Source organism: Malurus melanocephalus, unplaced genomic scaffold, assembly GCF_030028575.1.
Source record: "Malurus melanocephalus ecotype Western Australia unplaced genomic scaffold, MMel_1.1 scaffold_542, whole genome shotgun sequence".
In the NCBI taxonomy this organism is placed as follows: domain Eukaryota; kingdom Metazoa; phylum Chordata; class Aves; order Passeriformes; family Maluridae; genus Malurus; species Malurus melanocephalus.
The window spans coordinates 398291-419651 of NW_026623774.1; the positions used below are offsets into that span (position 1 = coordinate 398291).

General features: G+C 41.0%; 1 protein-coding gene across 1 annotated transcript; it reads right to left on the reverse strand.

Annotated features, from left to right (window-relative positions):
- Window positions 1-6624: 6624 nt before the first annotated feature.
- On the reverse strand, window positions 6625-21114 carry RAB43 (RAB43, member RAS oncogene family). The gene is made up of 3 exons (XM_057381932.1): window positions 20844-21114; window positions 11525-11708; window positions 6625-10739 (listed from the first exon to the last, which is right to left on the reverse strand). The coding sequence occupies exons 1-3, from the start codon at window positions 21051-21053 to the stop codon at window positions 10486-10488; spliced, it is 648 nt and encodes a 215-aa protein (XP_057237915.1). The 5' UTR covers window positions 21054-21114; the 3' UTR covers window positions 6625-10485.
- Window positions 21115-21361: the final 247 nt, after the last annotated feature.

The window sequence follows — 21361 nt, forward strand, 5'->3', positions numbered from 1 at the left end:
TAGTAAAATATAAAACCATTGCCTCCATGCAGTTCTCCAAGCCTCAGGGTATTCCAGATTCTCCAGCTCGATGGATTGAACTGCAGCTTGGTAAGTGGCAATRTGAGCTCGGCAGACCCTCAAAAAGCCAAAATGCTGAGAAAATAGCAGATGAAGGAATTAAAAGCAGATAGAAATAGTGACCTGGTAACACTAGAATCAGAAGGCAGTTGCCAAAAGAGGTGGAAATGTCTTTCCATCAGTGTAAAGGGGAGAAGCTGTGATTACAAGAGTTTCTTTGAAACTCAGTGGTGTGCTTGTGTGTCTGTAACTTGAACAGAAATGGGTACTAACAGCTGTATAGTATCACAGCATATCTCACAGGATCTGTATTAAAATCTTTTGTCTAGATGAGGATGAATTCTTGGGTGATGAAATATATCCTGAAATATATCAACACCTCACAGAAACAKCACATTTAAACGTTCAGGAAAGTGTTTGTGGTCACTTTGTGAATAAAACAAATGAGTGCATAATCAAAATTGCACAGGTGAGTTTACYTCCAGTAAAGACTGGTTTGCTTTGTGTCATTGAGACCACCTGAGACTCAGCTTAATTACAAGTTCTCCTCCTTGCATTGTGTGGTGCCAAGCTCAGGATCCAGTATTGGAAGGTAGGATCACGTTAAACAAGCCACAGAGTTTAACACCCAGCAAGGCTAACACAGGTTTTTATCTACTGGCCTCTTTCTGAAGAAGAAGCAGCACCTATTGTATGGGTAAGAATCTCAGAATAARAAGTAGATTTTCCACAGGACTTGGAACTGATGTCTTCTTTTAGGGAAGTGTACCTGGGAACATTCTTTCTACTAGTTTAGCAGCTAAGTTCCTGCCTCTAGGTATAGAGAAAAAAAATTCAGTGAACTTAAAGACTATAAAAAATACAGGGTTTTTTTGCAGGTACAAGCTACAACAAGAAAGGTCAATTCAGTGCACTGACAGCAAATGAAAAATGGCTGTTGTGTGTGTAGCTCTCTTGTATCCGAACTATTCCACATTCCTAGAGAATTTAAGGGAGAGTTCCTAGAAAGAAGTCAGTTCTAAGGGTTCACCACATGCACTTCTAATAAGCCACTAAAAGTTACCAGGGCTGTTTTCCACAGTAAATTCAAGGTACAGAGACCTGTTACTGATACAGACTAAATTTGTCACACACATAGATGATCAGGCAGCAGAGATCAGAGCAGGGGTTTGTTTTTGTGTGTGTTTTTTCCCCTGCACATAACCTTTGATGRCTGGTTCACATTTTCAGGGGTGCCCTGGGAGGATCTGGCCACACCTTGGTGGCCCCCATCCCTCCTCAGTCAGGGCTGTGTGCTCTGGAAGGTGACCTGGGAAGCTGCTGTGGAAGCACCAGCTCTGCTGACACAGGTTTGTGTTCTTTCTGCTCTGCACAGAGAGAGCTCCTCACAGCAGGACAGGCAGGTTCCAAGGGTCACACAAGCTGACAGCACTGGCTCTCAGGCTGGCTGCTGAGGGCCGTGCATGCTACAGTGTTCTAGGACTGGATTAAAACAATGGTGGTGTTTGCATAAATGCAACCCAGCCTTGAAGAAATTATTACATTTTTTTCTCACGCCACAGCTTTGGAATGCACAACTTACAAAAAAAATACATAGGGAAAAGCTGGTTTTTATCCCACACAGATTTAGGAAGTGTAATATAGCTGTGCAGAACACTGGAGAAAATAAAGGTCGGTCCCTACCAAGAGCAGGTACATGTTAATGGTGACACCTTCACTGCTTCCCTCTGACACCAGCTTGCCCCAGCATTGCACACCAGTGTCAGCGTAGTTACAGCCACAATGGTTCAGTAGCAAAGAATGTGTCATGAAAGAGAATTAACTGACAAACTCAGCTCCACCCACCCCTCTGAGGAACCAGCTTTAGAGCCTGGCCATTGCATTGACAACTCCTTGCTCTTTTGATACCTGAGGCTGTTATTGAAAGAGCAAACAATACAGAACCAAGTAATTCAATATTTGGCTCCTGCGGATCACAAATACTCATCTGCTGACGTTTGAATTAAAGAGCCAAGCAAAAAGAAAGGGGTGTTGCTTTGTTTAATTTACAGCACTTCAATAAAATCCAGGATCTAAATGTTCCCTTGGGGAGGTACAGTTGTAACTACATTGTTAACACTTAACTGCAAGCACTGAAAAAAGTTATTTGCACTTCTCCAACACTGAGCGTTCCGGTTTTAATTCTTAATCTTCCAGACAGCTCCACTGGAGAGTTTAGTAACTGGAAACAATTGAAAGTGCATGCATTTCTGGAGGTGATGGACAGTTGGAAGGATAAGARGAAGTTAGTTCAGCACCGTTTGTTTAATTAAGAGTACATTAGATCATATCTTGTGTAAAAGTAGACCACACATCACTGTAGGACAGGATACATAATTTCATAAAACTCCATTTTGTTTTTGATCATATACCACAACAAGGTRCATGCATAAAATAACAACAAAAGATATTAATTGCCAAAGTTTACTTTAATTAAACCTTTTTAATGATACACAGTACAATGTATCCACTACTTTGCTAAAATTCACAACAAAAGCAGGTTTCATGTTTAAAAATACTTTTTATAATAAATTCATAAATAGATGAAGGTAAAGTATAAAAAATTACCGTAGTATGCAAGCTTGCTCCCTTGTCTCCTCATATTCCAAATCATTTAGTCAGTATTGTGATAAGAAAGTTTAAAAGTAAAATAGTAACTGATGATTAGAAATGTACAGCCTGCATCTCCCGAAGAAACCTTGAAAAGCAACAGATTTGTCCTAGAAAATGCAGAACCATTTTAACACTGTTATCATCCAAACCCCTCAAATAATTTTGGAATGCAGTGAATGAATTCAATATGAATTAGAGATTTTTACCTTCTCCCCAACAGGTGTGTGTGAGCCAGACTGGCTGGAATGCTCCCTGGTCTCTGGAGTTGTGGGGTTTTTAACCTGTCAGATCTCAGCGAGTGAGGCACAGAAGAGGGAAAAGCTGGTTGACAGCACAGAGCATATCTGACTATCAGAAATCATCTCTCCTTACAGACTTATAAAATAGAAATCTCTAAAAACAGTTACAAAGAACTAAACTCACCTTCTGCTCAGTRTATGCCTGTACCTATTTTCTGTCTGGCAGGCAGGACAGGGTCTGGTCTCCCCCATTGGCTTCCCATGTTTTGGGAATGGCTTGTACCTGTTACACCATTCCAACAACACAGCTCAATGGGGAATCCCTGATACTACACCACCAAACCCTATTAGAAAACTTAAATCTCCTCATCAATATTATCACTCTCTTAAGAAAGCATTTATTTTGTCAAGTATCGAACTACTTTTCATACTTTATTTTAATATCATTTATAAAGGGAAAAATCTTACTTATGCACAGCATTGAAACAGGAAATGAACATGAAAAATGCAGAATAATCAGAATGCTCTGCCTTTCACATTAATGATTTTTATTTCTCTGATAACTATTTCCCTTTAGTGCAAAACCACTTCCATACAAGTTTTGTGCTTTATTAGCAATGGTACCGAGATGCTTTTGAAGACCTTGGAAGGCATCTGTCTGCAGCTTTAGAGTCTCAGAAAATTCAGCTCTTGGCTCACTTTTAAAAAATGTTTTCAAGACAAGTTTGCATGCCGTGTCAAAATCTTTCATGCCTTTGTTTTCACATATGATAATTTAGGTACCCAAAATCACCCCCTCACATCTTCCTATGAATCTCTATTGCTCACAGAATTTATTGCAGAAAAACAAGGGTGTTGATCATCACAGTGCAAAGTAAAGGCCAGAACTTAGCAATTACTAAAGGAGCCTGGCTTTTGGAAGTGCAGATTGTGTTTGTCAGGGGCCATAAAAAGACAATTCCTGAGGAAATACAATCTTCCATTCAATGCTCCCCTCTGCTTTTATCTGAAAAAGATAATCTTTGTGTCACAAGGTGTTTGTTTATTGATTGATTTTTTAATTGACTGAACAATTAGAAGTTGTAACTGCTAATTTGCCACAATTTTGTTCATATGTAAAGTACTTTAAGCTAAAATTTACAGAAATGTGAATATTCTTTATCTAGCTATTACATCTGAATAGTGTATATTTTAAGATGTCTGAGTTTAGGGGGAAAACTGGGGTTTAAACTCCTACAGAGTAGTTAATGCTAAGGTATACATTTCATATGTTCTTATGAAAGCTTAAAATGTAACTACAGTTCTTGGTATTCTAGTCTAGGCTTCAAAAATGTAAGATTTTTTGTTAATGTTATGTTTATGACTAAAGGAAAAGCAAATAGTTCACTTGTGGCAATTTAGAGGTAACAGCAGATTTTAATGGGCTCCATAAGCCTTACACAGAAGTGGCCCCAACAGAAAGAGCTTTGTGAAGTTGCTGCACCTCCCTCATGCCACACTGCCTGAAGGATGATGGCAAAGCTGCATTTCAGAGCACACTGCATTGCATGCACATATCACAGAGAATAAGTCACTGCCACGGCAGCAGAGATAAATAACATACATGTGCAAAAACCTGGTGCTTACAGTCCGTCTGGGGGCCCTGCAGTGCTTCTTGATAGAAAGCTTAATCCTCAGAATTCTGATGAATTTGAGGCAGAAAGAAAAGTCAAACGAGTGTCAGCAATTTGGCTGGGTAATAAAATTGGAAATAAATCAATGGAGGGCTAAAAATATCCTGCAAASGAAACACAAAAAGTGACTTTTTAATGATAAAGAAAGCCTCAATACATTTCTATTAAGGCATGATCTTGGGTCTACTAAAGGTTTTCAAATGGTGTGCTGGAGGAGAGAGACACACCTTTAASCTCACAGGTTCTAAATACAACTTTAGGCCATTTTAACAGCTCTCCAAATGTTAAACTCTGCTGGTMCCATACAGTCAACTAGTTTTTAGCAGTCCATCCTTCTTTGGTATAGAAAGCAGTCAAATTTCTGTGGTCCAACAAGCAAAGAGGAAAAGCTGTAACTACCTGAGTAGGGCATTATTTCATCTTTGGGAAGGAAAGCATCTTCTCTGAACCGAGTATGCATTGATTAAATCTAACACATTTCATTGGACTAAATAGACAATCTTCCCTGACTCAGGCTTCACTTTTCCCATTCTTGGGAACTTATCCTGTTCCTTTGTTTTCCACTGGCCACTGACTCACACAGAAAAACAAGACAACTGTTGACAGTCTGCCTTCAGTGATGCCTGAAGGTACCTGTGTAATACAGGTAACTGCCTTTATCAGCATTCAAAGAAATAGAAATTCCTGTTAAAAAAGACACAGTGAAAAGAATWTGCAACATTTATGCTTCAAAGGATCATTTCTAAGTGCATTTTAACATATTTCAGTCATACTAAAAAATATTAAATTAGTCATAGCAAGATCAGGATAGCAGAGTAAGCTGGCTATTTTTATCTGACCTCTGGCAATAATTCCATGGACAGCAAATGTACATTTGGGTTGGTCAGTTTGTTTAGACTTTGTAACTCTGCTCTTTTCCAAGTAAACTAAACTGAAATGACAAAAAAGATAGAGAGGGCTAAACTTGTGGTGGAAACCAGAACATCTAGTAGTGGAATATTTGTTCTTTTTTCCTACAGTATGCAATTAAATGCTTCCATCTGAGAATTGTTCACTGCTTTGAATAGCTCAATTTAGTAATCTAAAATTCCCTGGGCAGTAAAAACCAAGATACCCAGGAGGTGATTCTCTAACTGAAATCTCAGTGGGATGATCAGCACTACTACAAATACTACAAAAATAACACTACAAACACTGTAAAAATAAAATCGAGAGAGCACTTCCTGAATCTCTGAATCACTTCTTACAGCATGGAAAGAAACTGTCAAACCTGASAACAGTCCATTACAACAGACTGTGCTCTGTGACTCTGAAATTATAGTTTGTSCAACTGTAATAAAATCTATGTTAACAACATGGCATCTTTTATTGCCACATTTGGAAATCTAGAATGCTTTTTAGTTGATAAAACAACTTTCTATTATTTGAGAAAGGATACTTAAGTGCTGTGGGTGATTAGCCCAAACTTTGGGATTCCTTTCCTTTCAATTCCACCAAGAACTACACAYATCCTGTGAGAATGCCTGACAGGGGTTAAACTGAGCACTCGCCATGGCTGGAAGGTACCAGAAGGGAGTAATTTTATTTTTCAGGTTCACAAAGCATGTATTGTTCTCACTTCRTTTTCCTCCAGCACACTGTTTACCCAAAATAATAGGGTAAACTTCAGAGGTCTGTTAATATATCAATGTTTTGGAAGGAAGACAGGTAAAGAGAAACAATCTCTATTAATGAAATAACATAATTCATCTTGATTTAAGGAGACTTTGATTATACAATTGAGTAGAACAATCCCATGAGRAGAAACTAATGATGATATTGCCTTCCAGTTCCCTCAGGATTGATGTGAGATAGCAAAAGATATTTAAATGCTCAACTGGTTAGGACTATGAGATTAGCAGAGGTGGGCCGATATATCCTATATAAATAAATAATTTAGTATTATTTAAGGGAGCTACAGTGTGAGTGCAGGTATATTGCTTGACATATCATTAGCTCTTCAACAGAATCTTTAAAGGCAAAGGAAGAAAATGAGCAAGAGCTCCACTTTTGGTGAAGTTCTTGGAAATCTATCAATATTAGCTAATAGAAAAGCTAGTAGTGGTATTAGCTGTCCTTCATTTAGTTTTGGAGTTTTTCTCCCTAAAAATACTACTTTCCAGTACAATGAGAGTAAGAAAATCACCAGGACTTCTCTGTTTTTAAGTATTCTCGTTTCTCCCAAATTTTGCTTTGCAAAGCAAATATTAGCTGGTTTCTGGGCTRACATTTATTTGGTATTGTATTTACATAATTATAAATAATTGCACAAGTTCCATCCATGATGATGGACTGGATGAGAAACTGGAGACAAAATCAGCTTAAAGYAAAATCAATACAAAGGATAACAAAGGCCATGCTCCTGGGAACCACATTCTGCTGATGATTTCATTTCAGTATTTGCCTCTGCATTCCACTCCCAAGTGTTACAAGGCAGAGATCAATGTCCCCCCTTCTGTGCTTTTGTAAAATTTTTGCACACTTCGGTACTGCCAAAAATAAATGATAAATTCTAATGCAAATACATGACAGGCCAAGGGGATCTGCTTAAAAGCAATTACTGCACCRTAGTCTTGTTAATGTTCAACTGCCAGTAAACAGGTTTCTTGGCAAATGTTTATGCTGTGAACTCTGAACAAGCGCTTCTGAATTATTCACTCAACAGACACCAGTGCCCATTTATACCCTAAGAGTTGAAAATCAGGTTTTTACCYGTAAATCACAGGTTTATTGCTACTCCCTCTCCTCACCCAGGTATCCTTTTGGTTTCAATAGGATTAATGGAGTTAAACCAGCAATCTTYCTAATGCTTGAATTCTGTAGCTGTGTGTGAGTCAGAGGTTTAACAAAGTTTTCAGCAGGGCAGTGCAAAGCTCTACATTTACTGTTTATTTCTGGYCAAGAAACTCTCAGCCTAGTGAGCACTGTGCTTCTGCCAGTGAACAAAGGAAGGGTTTGGTAATCAAAATAAACTTTAATTACTGACAGCCCAAACACCATCATTCACATCTGCTAACCTGAAAAATAAACCAAGTCTTCAGACTATTTCTTTGTGCTCTTTTGTTCAGTTAGCAAGGCATGCAAACTTGTATTACACTTGTTACAATCCAGAAGAGCCAAGAGTTACAAGACAAAACTAATTTAAAGCCATAGTTTTCGTTTTCTGCAGCAAAAARAWGAAAACTAATTTGAATTGGTGCCTYCATTTAAAGTACAGCAAACAAATCACTGCTGCTGTATTGCACGTTTTCTGACTGAAACAGACAGACCTGCAGACAGAGCCTTACCCTTCAAGCCTAGTTTAAGAGAAATATCCAGGCAAATTGTAATGAAAAATGTACTGCCTGATTTAATTCTACTTATTTACTAAAAAACCCGCAAAACTAAGAAAACCGATCAATAATTTCTCAGTTCTTCATCTACTGCAAAACCACAATCATYCACTGACTTCACTGGAAGCAGGATTTATGTTCATTTTGCTTCTTGTTCCAGTTTTAAGAAGAGTTACTATGTAAACTGTGGATTTCAGTGTGAGAAGTAGCAATACTGTTCTTAAATGCATGTGAATTTTTATCAGCATTCAATATTTGGCACTAATCTGCAAATAGTGGGAGGCTGAGCTTTCCTGGGGGGCCATGTTCAAGCAGAACTGCASGCCCATGAGCTACAGATATAAACTCTAATGTGTGATGATATAAAGTCAAATACTTGCAAATATTCTGTACCTAAAGGACCATCTCACCAGGAGGAAAAGCAGTCACCAGGACTGAGTTTTAGTTTGGACCATCTTCACAGTTTCTCCTGAGAGTAGAATATAGGGAATACACCAACAACTCTAGAGTTTGGATAATTCTCATTTTCAGTGTCTAGCTGGACATTTACTGCCTACTGTCTTTGGATGTAGGAAAGCTGGAAATATTCTAGAAAACCATCAAAAAATGCTACCAAATGCTACTGCAGCTCAGCCTGCCCTTCCATAGAAAATATTAGAATTGTGAAAACTATACTAGTTGAAAAATTTAAGGCCTTTTCATTCTTACAACTATAAAATTTGAAAACTAACCCCTTAGATAGAAGCAAACAGGCTACAAAGCATACATTACTCCTCAGCTATCTACCTCACAGTTTAAAAAACCAGAAAGAGCAGAGAATAGTTTAATATTTTCTACAGGAAGATGAACAGTATTAAAATTAGTATCCATTAGCCCTTTCCTTAATCTTCCTTATTTTCATGACACTGGATATGTTGGATGACTAAACTGGTGCAGCCCTAGTAGCAAAACAATTCAAGTCCTTTTTGATCAAGACTTTTCAGAAACAAGTGACTTGATTTCAAATGGATGCTTTTTGAAAATAAGCTCCTTCAAATTATCAGGATTGCAAAAATCACTTGCCATCCCTTAACACATYTGCTTTATCTGCAGAGTTAAAAATATTGCTGCTCCTGCTCCCTTTGCAAATCCACTTTTGTAAGGTGCCTGAGMGTGTAAATCCAGAGGACTGCTGCCATCAGTACCTCAGCTACATCTACGTATACTAAAGAGCTGCACCTGAAAGAACCAGATGGAGCTGGATTATGAAATCTATTCTGCCTAATATAGACTTTTGATCAACTATGAAAGATTTTTCCTGCTGCATATTTTCAAGAAATGAAAAGCAACTGGTAACTTGTGATAGGGAGAGGGAAACATTTGGGTACAAAGCTGGGAGGGAATTGCTCAAAAAGACATTGGTTTCTTACAACCAAGAAGCTGCAATGCATGCAGTTTTCAGCTATTCTGAGGTCTTCCTTCCCATTACTGGTATTTAAAGAGATGGTTTAAAAAAACAAAACCAATAAAAAAATCAAATCCACTTACGCCACTTATGCAGTCTGGTAACATAACATCAAATGTACCACCAGAATGAACCCTGTATATCACCTTTAGGCACATGGCAAGAGATCTTGGCTACAGTCAGTTCAAGGTTTCTCCAGTTCCTGTTTCCAGTGGTGCAGGTCTTGAGTTGTGGAATGAAATGATGAGACCTGAGGGCAAAAACTCAGTGATACTTCCACTTGGAAAAAAGGAGCTATCGCTGTGCAAACAATAGCAAATGAAATGCATCTTCCCTCTCCTCAAGGCTGTATGAAATCACCACCCTGGTCCAATCCTGCTTGACAGCAAATCACGTGATATTGCTCAGGCTCCTCTTGCTTTCTGTTAAAATACAAACTTCAAATTCTAACAAAACCTGAGAGAAGGCTCCCCCACCTGGGCTTGTTCCAATAGTAACTAGCAATCCATGCCCTRGGACAGGTGACTGCTATTTGGTCCTGTAAGCAAAATCTTGGCTATTATRACCCTTGAAATACCTTTATCAAAGACACTGTCACTTTCTGGTCAGTAGTGGAGTGCTGAGGATTTGAAGAGACACTGTCAAGATTGCCTAKTCCAAAAGTGACCTCCTTTGCCACCAGTCCTGTGCTAAATATTTTGACTTTTGGGTTTGCATCAGTCTCTTCCCCAACAAAATGTTTTCCCACCCCAAAATACCAAGTTCAGAGTAGTTTCCTCCATTTTTGTAACTTGTATGAAGGTTGCAGAAAATAAAATGGTGGGGACAAATGTTGAGTAAGTTTTTCAGAGGATCTGACTTTTAGGACTACCTCTCAAAAGTCCCTTTTTAAAAATAAGACACCAAAGCAAACAGGATTGTGTCTAACTTCTACAAAATTGCTGGTTTCACAGGAGGAGGAGGAGAATATGGCTACCATGCTACTCAGCATTAGGGTGAAGCACCATCTAAATTCCAGTAAAGTTAGGGAGATCACYAAGCTCTTATCAGCAACCACACCCCCAGCCTTCTACAACGTCTTTGCTGTCAAGCTTGATGCTGTCAGTATTCTTCTCACTGAACATGGGCCCTCCATGCCTCATCATGAGCTCCGTAGCCATCTTCACAAAAGCCTCCTCCACGTTGCTGGAGTCTTTCGCAGAGGTCTCAATGGCACAGATGATGTTGTCGTAGCGTTCAGCAAGGCTCTGAGCTTCCTCCAGCTGAACCTCTCTAAGGTCACTTAGGTCAGACTTGTTTCCTGGAAGAAAAGGAAACAACACAGCAATTTATAATGGCTGTTTATGTCACAGGAAGTGTTTGGCAGGAGGTTCTCAGGTTGCCCAAGGMAACTGCAGAATTTCCATTCTGTAGATTTTCAGAACGTGACTGAAAAAAGCCCTGACCAACCTGGCCAATCTCCCAAGCCCTTTCCAACCTGTATTTCTGTAGAACAGAAGAAGTAACAGAAAAGTGGTGGCAGTAGACCCTAACAGAAGAAAATGGGATAGAAATGAAAGTTAAACTGTTCTGTGAAAACAGCAGCTGTCTGCTGTTTCCTAAGGAAATCTAGAAWGGTACCTCTGTTGTATTAGGAAGTCTACGGCCCCCAAGGGCCACATCTGAGTCCAAAACTTTTGGGCTGGGAAGCAGAACTTATAGCAGAGAATCAACAAACCCTGACTGCCCCAAAGTCCTTCCAAAACTCCGTCTGCTGAAATATGTGTCTGCTCCAAAACACATCAGCCTGATATAATGGAGCTCCCCTGAGCCCTGGAAACCTAAAGATCTTTATCCTGAAATAGCTCCACAGTAGCTGTACCTCAGAACCTGGAAATCCTGGGCATCCCAGTTCTCCACCAAGTGAGGTGCAAAGGATTCAAAGCTGTCTACRTCTTAACAGAAGTCARCCAAAGYGAAACACTCCTGCTTTGATGAATCAATGCTTTTGGTWAAATTTCCAAACCAGTCTACYGCATAAATCTTAACCTCAACTAAAAATACAACTTGTGCCATATTAAACAAGTACCGACATTSCAAACTCACCGATCAGTAACTGCACTATGTTGGACCCAGCATACTTCCTCACGTCCTCGATCCAGCGAGGGATGGACAGGAAGGAGCCTCTCTTGCTGATATCGTAGGCCAGGATGGCTCCGTTGGCGCTGCGGTAATAACTCTGGGTGATGGTCCGGAACCTCTCCTGGCCAGCCGTGTCCCAGATCTGCAGCTGCAGAAACACAGCACACAGTGAGGCACAGCAGCAGCTCTCCTCARCTGAGAGACAGGACTTGATCCAAGAGCCTTGAGCCAAATTTCCTGTATGTGCAATCTATTCTAGCATTGTGTTTATTTAGTCTTTTATTCATGATCTAAGGATGGGAATATATGCTCAAGAACCTTGATATAAACATATATGTAATCCATGCTGAGCACTTGGCTGCTGAAAGTTTATATCTGATCACTTGGGACACTGATTCCTGCAGGTGAGCTCCTTCTGTTGCAGATTGTGAAATCAATCCTCTTGTGTGTCCAGCCCTACCCCTTTGTCACCCTCTCCAGCAGAGCAGCAGAACAAGCTGTCAGCCTGCAGCCAAGGTCACCTGGTGTGTCACTGAAACTACAGGAGGGTTTTGGCTTCCACATCCTCTGTGGCACTGATGTGGTTTTAACAGTTCTGCTACTGGAGCAGGAAAAATTGGAGCAGGATGTGGTCACATAAACTGAAAGCACTAATGCTGTTTTAGAAGGAAATCTGAGACAATTCAAAGAATATAGATAAAAGAGGGTATAAACAAAATGCCAGCAATCCTAYGTTTCAATAAAGTCAGTCAAGGATCTAGTCCATCCAACCACCTGCCCTTTTCTGGGCGGTAAAACAGACATTACATCTGGGCAGGAAGAAGAAATGCTTGGTTTACATACTTTTGCCTAAATGCAGCAGCATAAGAATTATGAGTTTGGTATCAGGGTTTGGGTTCCTAGTACCAGATGTTTCAGAGGAAGAAACCCARCAATTCAGAGTGGACAAACACAATRTCCCGCTCATAAGGAATTTCTTTGTAAATCTTGTTTTATAGGTTGTCTAATGTCCTGGAACATGATGTCTTATATTTCAGGATCYTTTAATCTAAAGTAACTGTGGATGTTCCCATTCTCCATATAAATCTCTCTCTTTTTGAATCTCTCAAAGCTTTTGGCTTCAATATAYAGTCACAATGAAAGAATTTCCTTTTATAAATTTATATCGTGTTGCACTTTCACTTCTCTATCCCCAAATAATAAATGAGAAACCACTGTTTGTCTTTTTGTTCCATTCCTCATATTCTGCATCTCCTCTTAACTGAGACAGGACATAAGCAAATACTGCTGGGGTTTTCAATCCTCCCATAGTGTGGACCTTTTATTTACTCTGAACTTCCTTATTTTGAAGTGTTGTCAACAACTTAATATAATGTGCCAGTAGAATTTTATACAAAAAAAAATACAGAAACATTTTTCCTTTTATTTTTTTTGCACATTAGCATTTTGTTCCTGTTTTCTGACTCTGCTTCATTTTTGAACAGCAAATTTCACTTTGGAAAAGGCTGTGCTACAGGATAAGATCTCATTTCCTGTGCTGACTGAGCATTTAGATCCCAAATGATACATGCACAGCTTAAAAGGAATCAATCCAATGAAAAAGTACTTCTCAGTTCTGGTAAGAGCTTTCTCAGAAGGGGAAGGGACTCTAATGGACTCAGAAAACCACAAAGAAATGATTATTAATGGAACAAGTAATGATTCAAAGCARTCACCAGCAATTACAAGAGACAAGGAAGTTCAGGGTATATTTATGGAAGATTTCTGTCTCAAGTCTCCCACTAGACCTTTGTGTTTGTTATGTACTTTTAAATCTCAGTACTCGATAAGGTCAAGTGCAATAAAAGGCTAATGATGATTACTCAGCTCTTGGGAAGGGATTCTGTGCATACAAACAAATTAGAAATTTTTTAATTAAAATTTGTTCTTGCTTACACTTTTCATGTGGTGTAAATAGAAGTGCAGAATGACTAAACAAGGGGATTTTTGAGAACCTCTGTATCAATACGTTCCACAGAATCATTGAGGTTAGGACAGATTTTGGGAGGTGGCAAAGCCAACTGGTGCTCAAAGTGCAGTCGAAAGTTACTACTTTGAGAAAGAATTGCTTCATGATTTTCCCATGGACAAACATGAGTCTGACCAGCCTGTATTTCCCTGGATTTGTTGTCCCTTCTGAAGATTAGTACAACATTTGCCTTTCTCTGGTCCTTCCCAAGTTTTACAGCCTTTCAGTAGTGAGAGAACAACCTCAAAATGTCATCAGCAACATCTCAGAGCACCCCCCACATTTTAYTCAAACATTTGTGTCTGTGTTCACAGGACTAAATCTACAAAGYTGCTGAAGCCCTCAATGTCCTGCTGGGAACAGCACAGAGCACAGGTCTCACCTCAGGAGCCCAAACAGGACTTTTCCTCCCAGCACACATCCTCCAGGTAAGCACAGGCACTGGAATTTTGTGTTCCCCCACTTGTCACTCCTCTTGTGTAAGGACTCCCAAGATATTTGCCTTTTTACATGATCTTCAGTTTGTGGTGCTTATGCTTTCATTGCTGAGTCTCCAGTAGGTATCAGACCCTGTGCATCACACCCTGTCCCTGCAAACCTACACAGCACTTGGCATGTTTGTCATTGTTACCAGCATTTTTGGGGGCAGCAGGAGTCAGGGGAGTGCTCCCTGTTTCAGGGAAAATTACTCGAATAAAGTCATGGCTCAATGACTTGTGGAAGCCAAGCTATGGCAATGCTGTCAGCAAGAACATCCACCCCACTGCACCCCCTGCCTCTCTCTGCTCTGAAACAAGCACCTGCTGGTCTGGCTCACCAGAGGCCTGAAGTCACTGATAAACAGAGAAATTGGCTTTTCCTTCTGCCTAACTGCTGAGCACTAATTCCACAGCCAGTGGTACTGAAAGTGCACAGACTGTGCAGGAGGAAGGGCTAATGGCCTTTGGAGCCATGGCTAAGTTGTCTTGCCGCCATCAGGAATTTTCATTCCCCTTGGGTTTAAGCTGCTGCTGAAGCTGAGTGTGAACTGATCCTATAACCCCCACCTGAAGCAGTGAGGAGTCCTCTGCAGCCTCCTCTGGCAGCTGTGGAGCTGTGGGAGCTTCAACAGCACCCCAGTCTGTTCTGCTGCATGCTCAGGGTGCAGGGGAACTAGGGCGGGTTAAGAACAACTCCCTCCACACCATTCAGCAGCTTAAAAACCTATCCTGTCACATTGTTTGTAATTTAAATAATACCTTACRTTAAATCACTAAAAATACACACTACACACACACAGAGCACACAAGTATTATAAATCAGATTACTTAATTTAAAACGAGTTGTATTTCTAAAGAAAAAATATAGTTTGCTTGACAGAATCTTTAGAAAATTTTAACAAAAATATTTCCACATAACAATAATCAGTCTGATACATGGTTAAAAATATAATTTAAGTAATTGCAAAAATACAAGTTCTGATCCTAAGTAAACACTATTTTCTTCAGCATCTGTACAGAGAAATTTCACAGATTTTACTGAAAAAGAACCATGACAACAATATAAAAACACCAATCACAATTATAATTTAAGCCAGCTATTTCATAGTAAAAGTTTAAAATGGTCTTTTAAGGATATATTTACAAGCATGTAATTCTTGATAAGAAATAACAATTGAAAATCCATTGGAAAAAAAATTAGTATTTCTCATTCCAAAGTTCCTCAGTATAAGTTAAATGTCAAAATCAAATACCAAAAGAACTGTACTAGCCACAGGTTACTAAAAAAGACATGATCATGTATTCTTTTGTATTGTACAAGTGTATCACATATGCTGTAAATGACACAAAGTTTGTAATTATTTATTTCCTTGATTAAAGTGCTTCAGCTTTGTAAATCACATGGTGGTAGTGATCTGTCACTCAGTAATCTTTCAAGAAGATCCTGATTTTGTAATTATTTTGGCRACTCTTTTTGTGCAAGAAGGACAGAAGTTAGGGTTGCTGGAGAATTGTGCTGAATTCATTTGAGACTACTAATGAAAAACACCTATGAAATCAGAGATTGGTGGCAGGCCTTCAGGGGGACCACTGCTGAGTAGCAAATGAGGCCAGGATAAAGAACAGGGAATAACTCATTGTTCAGAAGGAATATGAAAGAATAGCCAAAGTGAACAAAGACAAGAAGCCACCTTTCTTGTGCTRTTTGTTTCACTATTTAATACCAGTTTACTTCAAAAGCTGGTTATTTTGATCTGCTCTTACMTTTGAATTTTTTGGACAGCAGAGCCCTTAGCACTGGCTGGTATTGAAAAGCACAGTGCTAAACCAACTGTTATCTCCTATAAGATTTTTCATTATTCCATACAATCCCCATAACTACATTAGAYCAAGTCTTGAACATCTTTTTATGTTTGCTTTTTCATCTTTTGCTGTTGGGCAGGAGTCCCCAGGGAGTGTCTGCCATCTCCAAGGATGCAGGGTKGAACAGGAATGGCTGGGAGCAGTGGTGCTGGAATGGCCCTGGGGTCCCTGCAGACAGCAAACTGAGCAGGAGCAGACAAAATGTTGAAGATGTTGAGTGACAGGTTGACCAAAGAGCACAGGTCACTGACGATCATTATCAAATGGGTCACTGTAGCTTCTTCTTGCATTGATAAACATAYTGTTTATCAAAGGTTAATACTTAACAGATGGCCTCAAGACACATTATTTAATTTCTCCCTCCCTTACTTCCTACATAATTTATGAAGTACTTTCTTTATTCTTCAGAAGTATCACAGGAGTTCAGGTTTACTTTTGCTTGTGGAGCAGCATAATGACTAAGTACATCCTACAGTGACACCTTCCTTTACAAAAATAGAAATGTCACTTTTGCAGCAATGTAACAATTTCCATAAATTTTCCMAGTAGTGAAATACTGGACCTAAAGACTGTGCCAAATGAATCTTAACCAACTGTGTCTGAATCCTGTCATCTCAAATGGCAAACAATAATACATTTCTGTAGGCTGGCTAATCACAACACTTGCTCCTAAAAACATTTATTGAAACAGTCTTGCAACTTAATCCACGCAGTTTTTGCCAAAAGCAACATCTCTGTGGCAGTGTAGTTCAATTTAAAGTGATACTCATACACAGAACAGTCAGGRTAATCTGCTCCTTTCAAATATTTCCCTACACAATTTTCACAGAATGAGGAATCCCTTTTCGTTGGGAATGCAGTATTCCCGTTTGCTCCGGGTCATGAGTGTCAAAGCAGGTGACAGAGAACTACATTTCCCTCTGGATATCAAAGAATATTGCTGCCAATAGCTCTGCTTGTGTTTGTGTAGCAATGTTATCAAATACCCAGTCAGCAGACAAGACAGTTAACAAGCCACAACTTCATATTCCTTGYAATCTGGCCAGATCATGACACATTACATTCTGGGCCATTCTGAAAGGAATACAGTTTACAGCCATGAGGCCTGAATCAAAGCCAATAATCTTGATAACATATGGGCTGAAAAAGCTTGTAAATTAAGAAGTGCAATGGTACATAAAGAAGTATTTGTTATAAAAGGAATGTGTTTTCAACTGTTCTCCTCTCCTGCTACTTTCTGARAGTTATACTGAGAGAGAAAAGCTATAGCACAGAGGAAAAAATACTCAGTTTATGTGAAACACTATGAAGTGACAGCATTAAATAGACATTAAAGATAATTAATCAGCTCACAGGAGGTAATTCATCAAAAGAAAAAGACTTTTGTTATTACTAACCATGATTTATGGACTTGGACTTAGGAATGTCCTTGCCTATCATTATGTAAAATCTTGGTTCCAGCATTTTATAAATATCTTTTCTTACAGTGACATAACAGTTATAAAACATTTTTGTTCTGTTTGCCAGATTTTTTCTATTACTSAAAGAACAAGTAATTATTTTATCAATAGGACTTTAATCACTATGCATTAAGTGATTAACACCACTTTTAAACACTTTTGAGTGATTAACAAGACCAACTTTGGGAACCATAGTCTGTACTCTAGGATTTAGCCAGCTAAGAAGGATGTCTTTTAGAGAAAGCAGTGTGCTACAAATTTCAACCAGGTAAACAGCTGTCTTGGTTTGCCATAAGCCACCACAACAGCATGTACCAGAACATTTCTGTAAATAGAGATAGATATTTCATAAAGCTGATGGGTAAATTCTGGATATATGCTGGCCAGAATTTGCCTTTGGGATAAAAACCAAGGTGRTCACCATAGGTACTCTGAGGTTCCATTAGAGCCCAGGGTGTCAGATCTGCCAAACCCCTGCCTGGCTCCAGGGCAGCAGCATTTTGGCTCCATCACCTCTAAGAGCCCTATGGCTCACAACAGCCAAGCACTCAGGCCTAGTACATCCCACTGGACAAAATATCCCACCACCACTGGGGATCTGGAACAGAAGTTTGCATGGCACAGCCAAGATTACACACTCTTCCTCCCTGCAAGTGGTAAATCTCTGGAAGTCAAGGGGAGCACATTTTGGGGAACCTTTTGAACCTTTAAATTGCTTTATTTCTAAAGAGAAAGCTTCAGTTATTGGGAGTGTCCATGAACAGCTCTTTCTCAAGCACTAATATCTCCTTCTGTATTAAGTTTAGTCAGCTTCAGTAGCTGATGAAGCAGCAGTGTGTGGAATACCACATGAGACATTTGAAAGAATACAGCTTTAAGCTGCAAGAAAAGCCTCAAGTTCCATAAACAATAAAGAAAAGTTATTTGMAGAACCTTAACCTTCAGTATTGCAACATGCATCTTTTCCCTTATCCAAAAAAACACATCAAAAGAAAGGGAGACCTAAAATCCTTGGGCTCCAAATGTTTCAGAAACATTATGTAACTGTAATGGGAACATCTGAAGTTTGAAACAGAACAGGGCACTAACACATTTAACCTTAAATTGTTTGTTTCAATCTCAAAATAAGTGTTGTTGAGTTGCAATACTACCCTTAGCCAAACTAAAAATAAAGTTTAGGCCACTGGGGATGTGGAACAAGTAGCATTGAAGAACGCCTTGGTTCTTTTTTTGTAGAAACTTCATTTTGAAAGAACTCCTAAAGATGAGCCTCTAAAACAGTATAAAAACAGATTTTCTCATTCCTGYACCATTTGCTAAATAGAAAACAATATTGTCTTGAGTAGCAATAAACCCCTAATGAAATCAAAGCAGCAGACAATTATCTGGCCTGTTTTTGTAAGAACAAATTTCATTTTAAACATCGCTTGACTGGAGGCTCCCCAAGCCTCAGTTTATGTAAAACTCGTTTAAACAAGGATGTCTCATGTGACTGAGAGCCACATGCATCTCTCACATGTTAGGGCTTGTTTCCTAACCAGAGGATGTGACCAGTGCAGGGAGCTGGGCTGCTCTGCCTGGAATCCCTGTCCCCTACACCAAAGYCACGTTTGTGCAGTCTGCAAGAAACACACACTGCCTGCTTACTTTGTAAAGCAGCTCACAAAAGTGTAASAAAACACTTCCTTATTTTCTGTTTCCAAGAGCATGCTGAGCAAACCTAACCCAGATTACATGGATTGCTCTGAAATCTCAATCCAACTGGAAAAGTCTGATTTAAGCTTCACACACAACCCACACCTTAACAGACCAAACAAAAAAACCCTCCAAGCAAATGTTTTCATATTAAAGCTGTGTCCCTGACTCAGCAGCTGACAAAAGTACCTGTACAGTAAATCAGTGACAACATTGGACTAATTTCCCTGAAGCAATGCTTAAAATACCCTTCTTCAATATGTGCATTCCTGTTAAGTGGAAGTACAGAACAACCCAAAGAGAAAGAAAGTGTCAAGACCTTGCATTTTCTTACTTGATTTTTGTAGAATACTTAAAAATAACACACAGGTTTTGTTACAGACTGGCTACTGCTCTAAGAATAYTCAGGTGCTAAGTAATGACAGTATGAAAAAGCACACCTAGGAAGTTTGGCTGATTTCCTGGGGTACTCCTCCCCTGCTCCTGAAGGCCCTGGCTGAGACCCCTGGCACCAGGAACAGACACATTTGTCACTTTCTATGTGCTCSGCATTTAAATGCAAGCAGGTTTCAACCTTAAAGGAGAAACCCCAGTCCTCACTTTGCCAGGAAGTGTGGAAGAGGTACTGACAGCTCAAACAGAAAACCTGAGTTTYCTTTTCAGTTCCTCAGCCCCAGCCAGATGTGATAGGAAAAGGTGTGATACMACCAAGAAAATAAACACTGCTGCTACCTGTGGAACTGCTAATCCCTCTCTTTTCCTAAAAAATGCGAGCCTTCATTTTTTTCTATTTTCTGCAACTTTCTCACCTTAATATTCTGCTCACCAAAGTTAATTTATAAGAAAAAAACAGAGGACTTTGACATCTACCTTGGTAAACACAGGCCATAACTTATGTGCAATTAATGTATTTGTGTGTGACCAAAAGCTTTTACAATTCCGTCATCTTTCTCCAGGCAGTGACTGAATTAAATGCTTTTTTGTCTCACTGAGGGTAAGAACAGTTGTACGAACCCGTTCTGGTGAAAGGATTGATCCCAGCAGCCCCCCATAAAACGTAGGTGTTTCAAACATTTTCTCCCCACTGTTTAATTGCACTTCACTGCTCAGAGCACCGTTATATAGAATCTGTGCCACTGAGAATCTGAGGGTCGATCCACTGGGTACATGTCCTAGGCTCTTTCTAGCCCTAAAAAAACAGCAGATTTTCTCCAGCGTAAGAAAAGCAGATGTCAAATTTAGAGTCTATTGGTTCTGTAAAGAAGAACTATAAAAACTGCACTTCCTGTGACACCCTGTAAACAGTGTCTTAAGATAATAACGTGCCTAATTTAAGAACCTTCTCTCAATCTGCCAGTTCCRCATCCCTTTCTGGAAACGTGACAGTCCAGCTGAGCTTTCTTCTGGCTTGTAAACAGCCCACGGCCAGCCGCCTGAGGAAAGAGGGGTGCTGCCGCTACAGCAGGCTGAGCGTGTCCCCGAGCGCGGCTTTGCAACGGGGCTTTTGGCGGAACCGGCCTGGCTGGCGCTACGCAGCTGCTCCTGCCGCAGCCAGAGCGCCGGCGGATGCGCTCGGTCCCTCCCGGCCCGCGGGAGCTTTTCGGGAAGGCGGCTCCGGGCAGTCCGTTCTCYGCTCCCGGGGCTCCCCGGGGCACCGCGCCCGCCGCCGGCCCTGGCTGTGAGGGCGGCTCGGAGCGCCGGGGCCGGGCCGGAGCGAGCCCCGCTGCCCTCCCGCCCCGCCGGGCCCGCACCCGCTGCCCGCCCGCCGGGCCGCTCACCTTCACCCGCTTGCCCTGGATCTCCAGGCTCTTCATGGTGAAGTCCACGCCGATGGTGCTGCCCTGGCGCTCGGCGAAGGCCCCGGTCTTGAAGCGCTGCACCAGGCAGGTCTTGCCCACGCTGGCGTCCCCGATCAGCACCAGCTTGAAGAGGAAGTCGTAGCTCTCCTCGGGGTCGGGGCCGGCGCCCAGCGCGGCCACTCCGGGCATGGCGGGGCGCGCTCCGGCCTCCGCCCGCGGCCGAGGGCAGCCGGCTCTGCGCAGCGCCCGCCGCCCGGCACCGCGCCGGGACCGCCCCCGCTCCGCCCCCCTTCACCCCCGGCACCGCGCCGGGACCTCCTCCGCCTGCCCCGCTCCGCCCCCGGCACCACCCCCGGCACCGCCCGCGGCCCGGCTGCGGCAGCACCGAGCGGGGCTGTGTCCCTGCCCAGTGCACACCCGGGTTCGGGGCAGCACCGAGCGGGGCTGTGTCCCTGCCCTGGATACACCCGGGTTCGGTGGCAGCACCGAGCGGGGCT